Source organism: Monodelphis domestica, chromosome 5, assembly GCF_027887165.1.
Source record: "Monodelphis domestica isolate mMonDom1 chromosome 5, mMonDom1.pri, whole genome shotgun sequence".
Taxonomy (NCBI): domain Eukaryota; kingdom Metazoa; phylum Chordata; class Mammalia; order Didelphimorphia; family Didelphidae; genus Monodelphis; species Monodelphis domestica.
The window spans coordinates 109,786,305-109,804,424 of record NC_077231.1 but is presented as its reverse complement, the minus strand read 5'-3'; the positions used below and the strand labels follow the sequence as shown (position 1 = coordinate 109,804,424).

General features: G+C 41.5%; 1 protein-coding gene across 12 annotated transcripts in view; it reads left to right on the top strand.

The window, feature by feature from the left end:
* The window catches only part of CACNA1C (calcium voltage-gated channel subunit alpha1 C), a 997,067-nt gene that overhangs the window by 855,526 nt on the left and 123,421 nt on the right, over window positions 1-18,120 (top strand). For 7 of the 12 annotated variants that reach the window (XM_056800750.1, XM_056800743.1, XM_056800739.1 and 4 more), the window contains 6 exons: window positions 534-648; window positions 1,771-1,888; window positions 2,786-2,855; window positions 12,003-12,135; window positions 12,441-12,570; window positions 14,030-14,089. In XM_056800750.1, coding sequence (XP_056656728.1) covers window positions 534-648; window positions 1,771-1,888; window positions 2,786-2,855; window positions 12,003-12,135; window positions 12,441-12,570; window positions 14,030-14,089 — 626 coding nt within the window. Of the gene's footprint in view, window positions 1-533; window positions 649-1,770; window positions 1,889-2,785; window positions 2,856-12,002; window positions 12,136-12,440; window positions 12,571-14,029; window positions 14,090-14,254; window positions 14,315-18,120 lie in introns of all 12 variants that reach the window. The other 5 variants (XM_056800749.1, XM_056800741.1, XM_056800747.1 and 2 more) reach the window with 2 other exon arrangements.

The following is an 18,120-nucleotide window of genomic DNA, read 5'->3' as shown; positions in this document are numbered from 1 at the left end:
AGAAAGAGAGAGAGAGAGAGAGAGATCTCATTTGATTCTCATAACAACCCTCCTTGTCAGAGGAGTGCTATTGTTATCCTCATTTTACAGATGAGGAAACTGAGGCTGACAAAAGTTAGTGTGTGAGGCAGGATTCAAACTCATGTGTTCCAGACTGAAAATCCAGCATTCTATCTACTACATCAGCAGCAGCCATTTGGACTGGAAACCAAATGATTAAAGAGTTCGTCCTCCACTTGCTACTTGAACCCTTAGTTGCCTGTAGGCTAGCCTGGCTATGCCATCTTTTTGAGGCTTTTCAAAGCGAGCAGAGGCCAGGAAACTATTTGTCAAGGTAGGTATAGCTGGTGCTGAATCCCTTGGCATGAAGCCTGAGATTTATTAAGGACATTACCACAAGTTTTCTGTGTTCCACAACTGTGCCATGGCGAAAGAGGCTGCATTCTTCTATTCTCATTGCCCGTACCCCTAGCTTCTGCCCCCCAAGAATCCCAAATCTAAGAGTTATTTCCTTTACTAATGTATGAAAATAGACATCTTGCTAAATGTGTTCTTGGCTATTGCTGTGGACAATCTGGCTGATGCTGAGAGCCTCACATCTGCCCAGAAAGAAGAGGAAGAGGAAAAAGAAAGGAAGAAACTAGCCAGGTAACTAACTAACTAAGCCAAAGGTCTAGACTTCTGAGAGTCCAAATCTTAGAAAGCAGCTTCCTGAATATCTCAGATGATGGCAGAGAAGACTGGACTCTGGCTTCTGTTTTTCTATTCATTCTATTCTAGGAATGTGGGTATTCTGCAACCTGAGTCTGCTCCTAATTGTAATTGGATTTACGCTATTCCCACCATATTCTCTACTAGGGGTTTCATTTTCCAGATACCTACACACTCTAGCCAAAATCTCAATTGCCCAGCAGGGCTTTAAAAGTCACAGAGCAATGAGCCAAGACAGTTCTGAGGGACTTATGAGAAAGAACTGTGGGAGCAGAAACACAGAAGAAAAACAACTGCTTGATCACATGGGTTGATGGGGATATAGTTGGGGATGTAGACTCTAAATGATCACCCTAGTGCAAATAATAATATGGAAATGGGTCTTGATCAAGGACACATGTAAAACCCAGTGGAATTGAGCATTGGCTATGGGAGGGAGGTGGGAGGAGGGGAGAGAAACAACATGAATCATGTAACCATGGGAAAATATTCTAAATTAATTAAAGTTTTTTTTTGGTTGGGGTGAAGTGGAAAACAGCCACTTCAAGTGGCCCTTCTTGGAAGCTTTAGCACTCCTTCCTTAGTAGCTTGTATCTAAATTCACCTTTTGAAGAGAAAACAAGTCATGCACTCTTGGTTAACCCAGAGGCCAACAAAAAAAATAGAGCCTGTGGACCATAGATGCCATTGTTGCTCCATCCTGGATTGAGAGTGGTAACCCATATATCTTCTGGGCACTTGCTACTAGTTACCTTTGTCAGCATATCAACCACAACTCAGAAAATGCAGCTGTTAAACTGAAGCCAGTAAAGTCCTAAGCTAAGTAGAAAAGGAATGTTATCAGAGGACAAGGGTCTGGGAACCCAGTTATCAGTGTTATGGTGCCCAGAATGATACTGTATACACAGCAACAAAGGAAGGAAGCCAGATGTCTGAGACACACACAAATCCCTGGAGGTTCTATATTGCTTTAACCTTCAACAAGCTAGAGTAAGGTCTTATTCTACGCTGATCACCTAAATAAACATTCATTCATTCTTCCTCTTGTTGGCTGGCCAGGACTGCCAGCCCTGAGAAGAAGCAAGAGGTGGAAAAGCCAGCTGTGGAGGAGACTAAAGAGGAAAAAATTGAGCTAAAGTCAATTACTGCTGATGGGGAATCTCCACCTACCACTAAGGTGAGTAGCACATCTGCACCTTCCCACAATAAGTATTTGTTCCTGCTGCTACTGAACTCCAGATTCAATCTTTCCAGATTAAGCCAACCAAAATGGACACAGAAAAGACTAATGTACCCTGATCAAAGATAACAACAAGGAAGGCATGAGAGAGAATTTATTTTAAAATGAGGCTGGTATTTGGGTGGAAGGCAGAGGAAATAGAATGGAAAAGTAGGAAGGAAATTCAAGGGCATTTTCACCTTATGACATAAGAGAGGCAATATGGCATAGTAGATAAAGAGATGATCTAGGAAGACTTGGGTATAAGTCCTGCCTCTGTCACATACTAGATGAGTGCCCAACAGCAAATCACTTAACCTCTAAGTGTCCCAGACAATTCTCTAAGACTATAGATTACTCACAAGTAACTGCATTGGTGAAGAGAGCTCCCACACTAGGAACATCTCATACTGGTGAAATCATAAGTCCAAACTACACAGGTTATAAGAAAAATAATCCAATCATTTCAAGGAGTTATGATTTCATCAATATGGATAATTCCCTCTCTGATGAAATCACAACCTCTCTACACCCAAGTAGAAAGTTTCATGAGTCCCTTTGGCCAAAATATTTACTACCTAATGGCCAACCTTTTTGGCTTCAACCACACACTACTCCTCTATCAAAAGAACTGTGCCTAAAACATTTCTAGCTTTAGTTGTATCTGTCATAATTTGTGCCCTTCTGGTAACAGCATTTGTGAGCTTCAGTCATCACCATACTATGATCTGAGAACTTTTGTAGAAAGCTCACACAGTTTCTAGATGAAGATTTAAATGACTTTCTCAAGTGTCCAAATCCATGTAACAATGTCTAACTGTATCCCTCACCCTTCTTTCTCTCTTATCTTCCTAGATCAATGTGGATGACCTCCAACCCAATGAAAATGAGGAGAAAGGTCCCTATCCCAACCCAGAAGCTGGAGGTACACAGTCTTGCTGCCTAGAATGGAGGTTGGGATTGGGTGCAAAATCTCTAGCTCCCAAAGTTAAGTGGGAATAGTTTACTTCCCCCTTAGTTGGTATCGAGCAATGTGATGTCAGTGGGTCAGTCACTTAACCTCTCTGTTTCAGAGCTTTCTTGTATTATTTGAAGGTAAAATTTAAAAATAAAAAATATGTCACCCTCAGTTTCCTCAAAGGATTAGTTTCAGTGGTAAACTAAGATATAATCAACACTACTGTTTTCAGATTATATAAGCACAAAGTAGTATTATAATATATGTTACAACTATACATGATTGTGTAAGATATGTCATGTTATAATAAGACATCCCAGATCTCTCATGTGCTTTAAAGAACCCATTGCTGAATACAAGGACAAATGCCAACACAGATAACTTCCTTTTTGGTTTTTGTAAAGCACTTTAGGAGATATCTCAGAGCAAAAAAAAAATTCTTACAAATTCAATTTTATACTTACTCAATTTAGTAAACTAGCAAAAAGAATTCTCCCCTATAAAGAGATCTAAAGAGCAAAAGTCCGTGATTGTGTTCAAATTCCCTCCAAAACAATGTTCAATCTTATGATCCTTGTTCATAGAAATCCCTATTTAAAATGCTTAACCTATATGCCTGGAGCCAGTAATAACATAATACAGGTATTCCCACATCTCCACCCACTCTTCTTGTTTCCCTTCTTTTCTCTCCCATCTTCTTAACACTTTTTACATTGGCTCTACCCAGACCAAGGGCGTTTGCATCCTTTTTTTTTTGTTACCATGGAGACGGTGGTTACAGATTTCAATGATAGCTCCTAGGCAGCTAAAGAAACAGAATTCTGCTCCCTGTAGTCATGAAAAGGGAAGTTAGTATATATGGATGGGAAGGTAGAAGAGAAAGAGCAAAAGCTTTGAACCTGGGGAGATGACCAATTCAATTCTTGCCCAAAGTCTTCAAAATCTCTCTCTCTCATCTGAGAGTCAAGAGAATGCATGCCATCCCCCAACATCAAACATGGTTGTTAGGAGATTCGTACTTTAGAATCAGGACTGAATTCTACCACAATGCAAGAATTTCTGAGCCGGATTTTTTTAGCAAATGAGGAGATATTGACACCTCTTGCACCCATGACAGTGAACTCAAATTTTAGAATATTTGTTTATCAAGTGATATTTGAAAGATAGTGCTGAGATCTTAAATGCACAGAAAAGAACAGAAGGGCAGTCAGTAGGAAACACAGACACCCAGGACAGTTTTGAAAATTTCATGTGGAATTTATTATATGCATAACAAGCTATTCATTATACAGACTTGCAGTTTCATGCCCAATACTATTTTTCATATTCGATTTTGTATATATGAAAGTGCCCATCTTATGGGGTATTTGATAAGTCAGAATTAAAGAAAAAAGAAAAATGACTGCTGGATCTCTACCCCAAAAGAGTTCTCAGCCTCTTTTCCTCCCACTCAGTTAAAAAGATTGCTACTCATTAGATAAAAAGTGTTGGATCTAGAATTCTTCCTGCTGGAAGTTCCTTGAGAAGACTGTGCATCTTGAGGAGATTACAGACCTTGGATGCTGCACAGGACCTAGCCCAGTGCTTTCCACTCTAGGAGCAGATTCTCAATGTCTCTTACTGGCCCCAAGGACAGTGTGCTCTTGAATCTAAGTAGTTTCTCAAGTATGTCTGGACTGGAGGGCAAAAGCATTGATTTGCAGACTGCAGGTTCTCTTCTTGCTAATTAAACGAGTGAATTTTTTTAAGGGGTGATGCAGGGATAAAAAGTTTAAACCTTTTGTTGCTCTGAAGAGAATTAAATTGATGTAAATTAAGCTGAAATCAATTGAATTCATGTTGGACCACCATAATACAAAGAAAGACTCCTGGGGCTCATCTGAACACCCCAGAGGCTAACCTATGTGTGTAAGCATTTATCCCTCTCCATTCCATCCCAATCCAGTCATAAAGATGGTGGAGGCTTATAGCCAGCCCCTCAAATATCAAGGATAAGCCTATTCCAATAATATTAAAAAAAAAAAGATCTGATCAATTGCATATGCTTTCTATTTGTTTAGCATTTGTAAATCAGGAAATTCCCCTGGCTGCACTCTATGCTGAACGAATCATTGACCTTATTCATAAGATCATAGGATATAGAAGTAAAAAGAAGCTCTGAGATCACCTACTCCAATCGCTTCACTTTATGTATGAAGCAAACGAAGTCCAAAAAATTTAAGGTTTATACTCCATCCCATTATGTCATAAACTTCTTAAGAGTAATGTCATCTGGGGGCAGCAAGGTGGCTCAGTGGATTGTGAGCCAGGCCTAGAGATGGGAGATCCTGGGTTCAAATCTGGCCTCAGATACATCTTAGCAGTATGATGCTGGGCAAGTCACTTAACCCAATTGCCTAGCCCTTTCTGCTCTTTTGTCTTGGAACCAATACATATTATTGATTCTAAGATGGAAAGGAAGGGTTTTTTTTTAAGAGTGATGTCATCTTCCCTATCATATAAAATTGAATCTTAATAAATGTCTGGTTATTTGAATTTAATTTGATCCAACAGAATTCTATGGACTAACTGAAAATTGATCCTTCTCCCATCGCCCATGGTCAGTCACACTCTTCTCTTCCTCCTGACCTATGCCTTTTCCCTCTTCTGTTGAAAGTCTTCTCTCTTTTTCTCTGAAGACTCTAATCCCATAAATAGTTTAACCTTACCTTTCCTCTTCTCCTTGGTGTTCCATAGCTCCCTGCTGTTCTTATCTTCTCTCCTGCTCCAGACATAGTATTCTATGAGCCTAATGGCTCATTTCCTCCTGTCCCTCCATGCTGGAGGGAAGAAACCATAATGTTTCAGCAAGAAGATATATTTAAGTAAAGGAATTTCACAAAGTGGGTGAGATATGGATAAAGGGTGCAAACCATTTTTTTCTTTCTTTCTTAATCATGCACAAACCATTGCTTGAATTCTTCTGGGTCTCAAAATCCTAAAAGGCTTTCAGATCAGCTTCTGCTTTAGGTTTTTCTCTTTTCTTGATCAGGGTTGCCCTTCAAACCTCTTTCCCCTCTTCTCTTCCACAGCCTCAGGCTATCAGCCTCTCTGTGTCAAATTGATTCAGGCAAACACAACTTCAGAAGGCAATCAGGAAGGTTTGGGGGATGCAAAACGTTAGAGGGCTTCCAAACTACCACCTTCAACTATTCTCTTTGAGAAATGGAAGGTGCTGGTGACCTCAGAGGCTCTCTCTGGTTATTTAATCTCCAAATTCCAAAGGCTTAGTTAGTCTACTGGACAAATAACATACTTTCCACTTAGAAATACTCATTCATCCACTCACCCAGGGTGTATAATACTCTGCTAGGGCAAATAGAAAGGAATTATGGTTTCATTCATTTTATTCATAGACTAGGGGCTGAAGTGGAGCACCAACTATGGAACTATAGCTACATACTTTGGCACCATGTTCTGGCCTCTTGCCAGGCATGTACAATCATAAGCCCCTGATTGATTCTTGAATGGTCTCCAATTGTTCTATGACCAGGGGCTATGCCAAAGAAGATTGGCAACTGGGCCAGGAAGAGTCACTAACTCAATAGATTATAAAGAGTGAGGAATGATTGCTTACACTTTTTTTTCTGAGGTAGTCTCTTTGCTCAGGCATAACCAGTGCCAGCTCTCATTTGGACCTTCGGTGGGGAAAGGGCAAGGGATTTCTCTGCCCTACCATATTTCTGGAAACAAATTATAACATAGATGTTACCAAGAGCATGAGTTGACTCTGCCAAGTATTCTCTGTAACTCTCAAATTCTGAATTCCCCCATCTTCCCCAAAGACAGGAAGAAACAGCCTTGAATCTCCCTTTCTTTCACTAATACCTTTGCCAATAGAAGAGGGTTGGAGGAAAATTTCCATCCCTTGTTCTTCTGCCTTTTGTGAAAAGTGAAGAGTGATATTAGGAGCTGAATTCTTCCTTCAGAGCAGGCTTTCTTCTCAACAGCCGGAACTCATTCCCCTCAGAGTTGTGGTCTGGCTGATTCAGCCAGTCACTAGACATTTCTGGTGTGGTGTCAGTAGCTGTCATCCAGTGGCCAAGGTCCTTTCATCATCTCAGTTTGATTAAGAAACTTCTTAATTCCTGGTTCACTAGTTATTAAAAAAAAAAACCTTAAACACCTTTACATTCAGCATAACTTTCCTAAAATCAGCCCCCTGCTAAGAACCTTCAGGAGTTCCCTGTTGTCTTTAGAAAAGAATAAAAATGCCTCAGTCAGCATTCAGAACCCTCCCAATCTGGCTCCTCTCCATATTTTTTGTATGTCAGTCCTCATCACAAACTCTGCTTTCCAGAAAACCTGGCCTAATTGCTTTTTCCCCCACCTGGCATTCCATTTCATGTAACGTCGTAGTACACACTTTCCACCATGTCTGGAATATACGCCTTCTTCACTCCTGCCTCCTAGAATCTGAGCTCCTTTCAAGACTCAGCTCACCCAATGCCCTGCTCTCTCCCTTATCAAATTATTGTGTTTACCTACTATATAGCAGCAGACTCAGGAATTGTTTATGGACTGGATTTCAGTTAGGGAACTTTCACAATTACTTTTAATAACTTCCTGAAACTGAATACATCCCATTAAGTTCAACCAATATTTATTAAGTATCTACTCCTATCTGCCACACCATGGCCGCCATAGAATGAAAGTGGTGGATCACACATTGGGCAATAAGAGAGGTAGGCTTTTCAAGCTTTAGTCAGAAAAAACACAGCATATTACCAATATAGAATTGCACTCCAGAAGTGACAGAAATGATATCATCCAAGAAAAGTAAGTGGGCTTGGAGAAAGGACAGCATATGGACAGCTTGTGTGCTGTAGCATTGATACCCACATAACATCTAGAGATCTAAGGGAAGACCCCCTAGCACACAGGATAGGTTCCCCCATCCCCATCCTCTATGGAGGATTTGGGTAAGACATAATAAGAGATACCCAGGATGAGTACGGCTGTATGAATTACCATCTGCACCATCTCAGAGAGCATCCATATTACCAAAAACCACTCTCCCATTGAATGTTGAAAGTATTGTATTAAAGTTAGGGAAAGGAGGATAGCACAACATTGTGGAAGGCTTTGGTGTCTAGTAAGAAGACAATAAAATTACTAAAAATATTTGTGCAAAGAGGTGATATGATCAGATCTATGTAGAAGAAAGATTATACTGAGGGGCCAAGGTTAACAGCAAGGTGGCTTAGTGGATTGATAGTCAAGCCTGGAGTCAATAGGGTCTGGGTTCAAATCTAGCATCAGACTCTTCCTAGCTGTGTGACATTGGGCAAATCACTTAACCTCCTTTGTCTAACTCTTACAGCTTTCTGCCTTGGACCCCATACACAGTATTAATTTTAAGGCAGAAAGTAAAAGTTTAAAAATATATATTATATTGACAGTGGTATATCAGATGTTTTAGAGCAAGGGAAGGAGTTGAGCTGGGGAGCTACTGTAATAATCCAAGAGGGATGCAATGAGGACAGTTATTAGGATGTTCTTAATGAGTATAGAGAGACAGGGACAAATTGAGAGATGTCATAGAAGTGAAATTGCCTAGAGCGATTAATGTGACCAAAGCTGTAAGTGGAAAGGAAAACAACAAAGGTGGCCCCAAAGTTATAAATTGGAGAGGTTAGGTCAATGGTCATACCAGCAGCAGACACAGTGACTAGGAGGAACAGATTTAAGGAAAGAGATATTAAATTCATTTTTATGAGGACTAGGATGGAGTTTCAAGTGGAGTGAAGTAGAGATGTTCTTTACATATTCTAAAATCTAGACTCAGGGGAGAGGTCAAGAGTAGAGATAGAGACTTGAGGGTCATAGATAGGGTGGCTGAAATCATGGAAATGCCAAAGGAGAAAGTGTAATATAGAGAAAAAGAAGATAATAGCCAATGACAGGACCTTGCTCTTTAAGGAATGAAGGGAAATGTGTTTGGCACAGTATGCCAGGACCAGCTTATGGAAGCCCATGAAGTTTGGGATTGATTTCTGAGCCCTTCATCAGAAAAATACCAGTAAGTGATCAGAAAAATACCAATATGCCATTGGGTGTAGTCCACACTCTCCAGTGGTGAAATAGGTATTCGACCTAACATTTATCCAAATTGGTTATTAAAAAAAATTATTTACAAGCCTTTTAACAGACCTTTCCTTCTTCTTGACATTAGGGGATAAAATGATCAGGATAAAACTACTACACATGCCTCCTGGCCTCTGCTCCTACCTCTCCCAAAAGAAGGGAATATTTCACTAGTGATCAATGAGATAGTCTGCCCCATTCTCACTTTTCTAATGAAGAAATGAGATGCTCCTAATGAAGAGTAATCATGGAATGAAAACTCTGAAAATTCTTTCCAGTAGCTTTATATTAGCTGAATATTGTGGGCCTGCTGTGAAGTGACTGTTTAACTTTGCATTTGGCCGTAAGACTTCAAAGTCAGCTGTTGCAGTTGAAGGATTCATCAGACTATCAAGGCCTATCCCTGATAAAAATTATCCTAATATGAATCCATTCAAGTATAACATCAAAATCTAGCATCATAAAATCCATCAGCATCCAAAGGATCACAAGATTTTACCTGGCAGCCATAATTCCAGAGGCGAAATGAAGAAAGATGCTACCTACCTCTTAATAGAGAGATCAAAGACTCAAAGGGCATCCTGAAATTTGGGGGGAGGGCACATGGGGATTGGCCAGTACAGAAATTTGGGGGTTTTGACTACACGTGTTTGTAACAGGGATTTTGTTTTTCTTTCATTCTCAACTTAGTAGAAGCAGGGAGCAGGGTGGAAGGGGAGAGAGATTGTATTTTTTTACTGATTGAAAAAAATAAAATATAATTTAAAAATAAGGTTCACTTAGCAAGTCTTAACCCACATTCCAAGAAAGAAGCTGACAGTAATAAAAGGTTTATGCAAGGTAGTAAAGGAAGATAAGTTTGGGAAATCAGGTAGGAACTAGGTTGTAAAGGTCACTGAATGGCAAGCTAAAGAATCTGCCTTTTTCCTGGAGGTAATGAAGATTTCAGGAACACTGATCTGACAACAGTGTAAGTTAAGAATTATAGGAAGAAGAGACCAGAGAAAAGGGGACATCATTAACCCAAAGAAATTTAGAGCTGGATTCTAGTTAACAAGGCACTGCCAGGTCTTAAGTTGGGACATATGATGCCATCCCCAGCATGGCCACATCAGAATACATCGCTATGTGATCCCTTTATCTGAGGCAGCTGTGGCTTACAAAACCTATATTCTAAAACTCTTCCTGATGACTCAGAAATCTCCAAGGGCAGGGGTGAAGGATGGGACCCTTCAAAGGGAGACTCTTTTTTCTTTTTGTGAATTTTAAAGCACACTTGAAAAGAGCAGGAGACTTTTAAAACAGCATGATACAATGAAAAGAAAAGGAAAACCTACATTCAAATTCCACCACCATTACTTGGCCACCATTACTGTGTGACCTTGGGCAAGCTTCACTTGTAAAATGAGATTGGACTAGCTAGCCTCTGAGTTCCCTGCCAGTTTTAAATCTATGACCTTGTGTCTATGACCCCGTACAATGGTTTTCTCACATATGTAGTCTATCTCTATCACCTTTCATAGGATCACTCTGCAAGAAAGTATTTTTTAAACACCTTCTAAGTTGGAGGCACTGTTCTAGGTGCTGGGGATGCAACAACAAAAGTGAAATAGTCCCTGCCTATAAGGACTTCCCTTCTATTGGGAAGTCATGACAGCATGTGCACTTATTGAAATATATAAAAGAAATACAAGGTATTTGGAGGCACATAAGGGTGATAGCCTCTGGGAAAGATCAGGAGAGATCTCAGATTGCAGGTAACATTTGAAACTTTGCAGGAAGCTTGGGGTTCTAAGGAGGCAGAAATGAAGAGGAGGCACATTCTGGGAAGAGAACAGTCTGTTCAGAAGCACTGAGATAAGAAATCATACTAAGTTCCATAAGCAGAGGAACCTTAGAAATCATTTAGGCATGTCCTTTTGTTTTAAGGATATGGAATCCAAAGCTCTGAAAAATAAAGTTATACCAGTCAGTCAATTATCATTTATTAAGTGCCTGTTCTGGACTAGGCACTCTTCTGAGCTTTGGAGACACAAATACAAAAAAAAAAAATGTCCCTGACCTTAAAGAGCTTACATTCTAATGGGGGAATGCCAAAACAAACAAAAAAATGAAGTAGAAAAGCAAATAGGAGAAGGAAGGGAGTACCAGAATGCAGGGCATAATGAAGTCGGATGTCCCGGAGTAGCACAGCCAGGTGAGAAATAAGAAGTCTGAGCTGAGCTCCCTTCTTAAATGGAGGTTTGGGAGTTCTTGGCTCTATGGTTCCTTCAAACAAAAGGGCAGAGAGATAGTAATGAGATGGAGTACCAAGGCTGATGGGATCTTGAAGTATAGTGAGGTTTTCCCCAAAATGAGCTTCTTTGAGGCATGGTAGAGAAATCAGAGATGAATCTGAATGGTATGATGACATGAGAAATGAGGAAATGCTCTGAACTGAGATATTCCTCCTTAAATGGAGGTTCTGGACTTTCCCAAGTTCATACAAGGGAGTACGACTCCAAATCCTATTTCTGCTGCCACACACTGCTTCTCCTCATGTCTTACAGTTCCTCAATCATGTGCTGTCATAAGAGCCTCTTTTCTCCCTCTCCAAACCCCACTTCCAAATATCAAAAGCTCCCATTGTAACCCACAGAAATAGAGCAATGGATTTCTATTATAGATGGTTTACTGAAATTCCACAGAAGTCAATGTTTCCTCAAACATTCACTATGCTGGATAAATATTGGCAGGGATAGGTGGGAAACTGGTATTTGAATGAGTCTATTTTTTAACTCTTGCCTTCTGTCTTAGAGCTGATACTTAGTTTTGATTCTAAGGTAGAAGAGTGATGAGGGTTAGGCAATGAGACTTATGTGACTTGCCCAGAGTCACAGAGGTAGGAAGCGTCTGAGATCATATTTGAACTCAGGACCTCTGTTCTCCATCCTGGTTCACTATCCACTGTTCTACCTCATTAGTCCTGAATGAGCTACTTTCTTATAGGAGAAGAAGAGGAGGAGGAGCCTGAGATGCCTGTGGGTCCACGCCCCCGCCCACTCTCTGAGTTGCACCTCAAGGAGAAGGCAGTACCCATGCCAGAAGCCAGTGCATTTTTCATCTTTGGCCATAACAACAGGTATTCCAAAAAAACATGAGAATATACATCCTGTTTCCTCCAATGCATAACACCTAAACAAGCCACCAATGGTCTGTGTTCAATTGTATCTGTCTCCAATTGGTCATCATTCCAACACCACCCAAAACATAGATGCCTACCAAATGGGCTGCAGGCTGCAGGCTCAAGAGAACCCACTCCATCAGCAATGCAGCACAGTTGGGAAGCCAAAAGCTTGCTTATCCCTGGAGGAGAACCTCGGAGAGCACCCCTGCTATGATATCAGCATCTGTATCTTCTAACCCACCATTTCTTTTCTTCCAAAGGTTCCGTCTTCAGTGCCACCGAATTGTCAACAACAACGTCTTTACCAACTTGATCCTCTTCTTCATACTGCTTAGCAGCATCTCCCTGGCTGCTGAGGACCCAGTCCGGCACAACTCCTTTCGGAACCAAGTATGCATTCCCCCATTTTCCCTGTCTTCCTCTTGGAGGACAGGAGTGTGGGCAGGCCCAGAGGTGTGGTGGCTGACATAGTTTTGTTTCTGAAAGCCCAAACAGTAAGAAGATGCTCTATGAGGTATCCTGTGATTAAAAGTATCATCTGATAGAGGTCCAGACTCAATAGATATTCATATATCAGGACTAGAAGCAAAGAAAAGAGGTTATACCTAGGCAGTTCTGGCTCTTCCTCAGTGTGGGGGAAGTGCACACTAATGGATTCTCCATGTGCCCTAGGAAACTTAGTTACCAGCAAAGTAAGGCACTGATTCTCTTCCTTTTTATCAACATAATGTTTCCGGAAGGGAATGACTATGTACCAACAATATGGAAATTTCTATATAGAGCAGGCCACTGAGATCTTCCCTTCCCATTGGGTTACTGAATTCCCTGATATTTCAGGGCTCACCCAGGGGTATGACACCTTTTATTAGAGCCTTTGATAGAATGAGAACTGAAACAAGTGATTCTATAAGCTCATCACCTGAAGCAAACATGGCCCAGGGTGGGGATAGATTGAGGAGGCCTGTCTACACTATGACTATCCCAGCAAATAAAGTTCTATCTAAGGCTATCCTCCAAAGGCTTGGACCAATTCTAGATGGTAGTCCTTCTCAGGTGCATCCCAGCTAAAACTCCATTTTTACCCAGACCCATGCTGAAGAAATATTTGCTCTTGTGGTCTCCAGAGAGCCACCTGAGAGCAAAGATTTTACAGGATTGTGTGAGTGGGAGATGGAAGAGACTCCCTAGGGGTAGTACTCCTCTAATATTAAAATACTTTGACCTTTGAGTTTTACCCACCACTCAAAAGTGAAGAGAATTGTGCTACTTTGTAGTGTATCTCTCCTCCAGCTTCTGCTGATAGGAAGGGGCTGTCATGGCAAACACAGCAGCAGCATCCTCTGGACAAATTTCCATCAGAAAAGCAGATCCAATCTGAATGGAATATCTAGTGTCATCTGCAAAAATCTCTCATTTGATTACCCCTTTGACACAGATCTCCACGAAAAGTATCAGGGCTGGGCTGATGTGGTTCACTGAACTTAATGGATTCAAAAGAGCCGGCATATCTAACCCAAACCCTGCCAAACCCCAAACTGACTATACCTGCCCTAGAAACCCTCTTCTCCCCTCACTGTGGCTTTTCAGTAGGGACTATTTTGGAGGGACTCTGAAGCTGGGCCCTGCCTTAGAGGCATCAGAAGGGGAAAAAATTATGTAATGCTACCTGCCTCCTGGCCTGTTTCCAGCCCAGCTCTGCCTTCTCCACATGTAAAGCTTTATGTGACATGCTTCCTTGATTTTTGAATTGCAATTCCCCATTCTGGTGAACATCCAATGATCTATCTCCCTTCCCTTCTGACCCCCCTCCTTCCCCTCCCTCCAACCCTACCCCCTTTTTGTTTTGCAGATTCTGTTTTATTTTGATATAGTTTTTACTACCATTTTCACCATTGAAATTGCTCTGAAGGTAAAGCCTTGCTCTCCACCTCCTCCTCTTCCTCCTCCTCCTCCTCCTCATGCCTCCCTCCAACAGCACTAGCTCTCTCTGCCACTGTCTGTTGCTAACCTACATGCCCCTGGGGCTGTCTGGTTCATAATCAGAGCCACTAACCCAATTGTGCTTATTTTTCAGATCCTAGGCAATGCAGACTATGTCTTCACTAGTATCTTTACATTAGAAATTATCCTTAAGGTAATGCACCATGAGCAATAATACATCTGCACTGTCTCTGTCTCTCTCTTTCTCTCTACCTCTCCTGGACACCCTTGTGGGTTTGTGTGTATGTGTGTGCACACAAGCATGAGAGACTCTCTGGCTGCTTCTCTCTCTCTCTCTCTCTCTCTCTCTCTCTCTCTCTCTCTCTCTCTCTCTCTCTCTTTTCTTCTCTTTCACTCTCCCTTAACCCTGTGATTGGAAGGAGCCTACAGTGGCTTATCACTTTCATAATGGGTAAATGGTTCTAAACCAAGAGCCAGATGGAGCCCCCTCCTTTGTTACCTGCAAAAAACTAAAATTAAAAATGATGTCTTATCTATGGCCGGGGAACATTTGGCATGAAAGGGCTAGTGGGAAAGCTGAACACATAGTCATCTCAGGGGCATAATCAACCTGAATTTCACACCTTCCCCTTCACACTCACATACTACATTCTAGCTCCTGACCTTCTCTGCCAAAGATATATAATTCAGTAGCACCTCCCTCACTCATGCAAAGGACTTCCCCTCCCCATCACTTCCTATTTCCCCTTCCCTTCTGATCAGGGACCAGAATTATAACTAGACTTTTCCAGGATGATGATTTTGGAGATCACTGACAACATTTGTCCTCCTTAGAACCTACTTAGCAATAATTAGTTCAAATAGAAAGCTACCAAATTGCAGCCCTCTCCTCCTCCAGGCAGTCTCTCTCAGCCTTGTGGCTTGCATGGCCATGGTTTGTGAGGATTTTCCTAGACACAAAAATGACTGCTTATGGCCACCAATGATAGAGGACAAGTGGCAGGAAAGGAAAAACCACAAGCCGTTTTGTCCTGTTATCCATTCTCCCCAAGCTTGGTCCATGCCATAGTCCTCAAGGCTACCCTGAAGGTGCGAACAGTGTGTCTCTAGCCCTATAAAAAGGATGTGTCAGTCTTAGGTCCAACAGCTTCCCAAGGGAGTCCTTTGTAACTCAACACTGAAAAGGAAGTTAAATTTGTAAGTACAAGAGACTAGGACTTAACTGACAGTATAGGGGCTCAAAAATAGAGCATTCAAACAAAGAAATGGGCAAAAACCTGAATGTCCCTGGCACAGGGCAGACTTCTTGATAATAGCTTTGTGGCTAGATCTTCCTTAATTTATTTCCTAGGCTACCAGCAAAGTAGCACTTGTCTAGGAGTTTTCAGAACCCATGCAACTTGTTACCTTCAAAACCAGTTCTTCTGAGTTTTAACAGAAGAGCCCTCACCCTAAGATGAAGTACATTTAAAAAGCCAATACAATAGTAGGAGCAGCAAGGTGGCTCAGTGGATAGAGCATCAGGCCCAGAGATGGGAGGTCCTGGGTTCAAATCTGGTCTCAGATACTTCCTAGCTCTGTGACCTTGGGCAAGGCACTTAACCCCCAATGCCTAGCCCTTATTGCTCTTCTGCCTTGGAACCAATACACAGTATTGATTTGAAGACAGAAAGTAAGGTGTTTTTTTTTAAAAAGCCAATGGTGAGACTCCTCTAATTTAGCCCCTCTGAATAAGAGGGTAAAAATTAATCATCTAAAATGTATGTACATATTTATTTGATAACAATTTATTAAATACCTGCTCTGTACAAAGAATTATAAGGGGTAAAGGGAAGATAATGCAAAGACAAAAGCTGAAAGGCTTGGGGATATCACTTCATATTTAGTCTTATTTCAGAGTGAGTTTTCCTCTTTCTCTTCCACCAAATAGATCTGGCCTTCCATCATTGAGTCTGGTAGGAGATGGGTATAGATGTTGAATTATATCTAACAGGCAGTACTTCACCAATATATTTAAGCCCAAACCCAGCCTTGGAATCTATGTGTGGGCTAGGACATGCACCCATGTGTGGCTGAGGTGGGGGAATGGTTGGGTCCATATTTTTATACTCAGTCATCTACTATGTCCTTAACTTACAAAGGTAACAACTCTTGGACTCTGTCCCTGACTCCACTCAACAAATGATATTCCTCAAGGTGTTTCCCAGGTCAGAATTTCTTTGCCCTACCCTCTCCTCCTTGCATAGGGAGAAGCCCATGTTCCATGCCATAAGGCAAAACGTGTGAGACTCTATCCAGCTTGGTATTAGAATGAATTGTTGCCAAAGGTAACTTTGGCTCATTAGACTTTCGACATAAAAAGCATCACTGATTGCACAGAAGTCTTCAAGAGCAGGGATGAGGAATGAGGCCTCCTTCAAAGGAGGGCCCCAAGTATGATGTTCACCTTACCTCCCCCTCTACAGAGCTTCCCACAATGATTTCAATGGTGCTGATTTTTGTTCAAGGTTGCCATACAAACTAAAAATAGTAAAGGACCCCTTTACGAGCTTTGTTATGGCAAGATCCTTTTTCTTCCCTCCCATTCCCTGTCCCTCCTCCTCCATCCTACACTCAATGTACTCCTAAGTATAAATTCAAAATCCTAGTCCAGAGTTTATACTTTCCTCCTCACTTTGAGGGGTGTTTGCTCAGGCAGTAAGGCAGGTTCTTTCTTCATGGCAAGAAGCAATTAATAGCAGCAGTCCAGAAATGATCCAACACATAATTTGAAAACCAGTTGACAGAATTGAGAATGTTTAGCGGAAAGAAAAGAAAATTTAATAGGGTCATGATAGCTGTCTTGGAATATTCGAAGGGCTGCCATGTGGAAGTGGGGATTTATTCTGCTTTGCTCTAGAAGGGAGAAGGGAAATATTACAAGAAAATTTTAACTGACTATAACTTTCTAAGAACTAGAGTTGCCCAACAAGGGAATAGGCTGCCCCTAAGGGGCACTGTGCTCCCTGATACTGGAGATATTCAAAAAAGGAGTTGGATGGCCATCCTTCAAGGATGCTGCAAAAGGGACCCACATACTAGATGACCTCTAAGGTCCCTTCCCACAACTCTAAAGGTCTATGATTATACATTCTGCTGTCTTGGTCACTTCTAAAACTGTTTGTTCTTCATGAACAATGGCTAGAAGTTTCCAGGAAAAGGCAGCTTGAGCAGGTGGCTTGTAGCAGGGAATAGAGCTGAAGACAAATACCTTTGACTATATTCTTGGACCCAGTTTTGCCAATACCTTGACTATAAGCAATCCTAAATTGTCCTCTTCCATTGATCTTTTTCCTTGACCTTCCTGATGGCTTCTCACAGTGATACCTTCTCCCTCCATACACATACTCTCACACTCTCACACACAGAGTAATCATGCAGTATAGCTACAGTAATCCTGGTACAATCTCTCTTCAGGATCCCCTACATTCAAGAACATAACTCAGCAAAAGAGGACAAAGGTTATAATATCTTGAACCCTGTACTTCCTCTAGTCTTGAGTGATGCCTTCTTTCCTAATGGAAGAGGAAGACCACCAAGTCTCAGGAGTATCCAGGCAAAATATAAGCCTGGAGAGATAAGAACAGAAGTGGTTTAACTCCTTCCCTCAATATTGAGAGTAGAAATGCTCAGCAGAGGGAGTTTGGCTTGTGAAGGGGAGATCTCCCTTTTCAATACATGCTATCAAAACTTAGGTCCAGTCCCAGAGGTTCTAAGCATTTCAGAGGCCAAGGGAGTTGGGAAGGGGGCAGTCATATACTCCAGATGGTGGGGCTAATGGAACACTCCCAATCTATTCCCTCACATCCTTTTATGTAATCCACCTACTTCCCAAAACTGTTTCAGAGCACAGGTGCCTGAATCCCCTGTGACCCCCTATTGCAAGAGACAAATGGAAAGAATTAGGTTGCAAGAGCTATTTTTGCCAGCTCCCCCTGTGTTTGCTTTTGAATTGCTCTG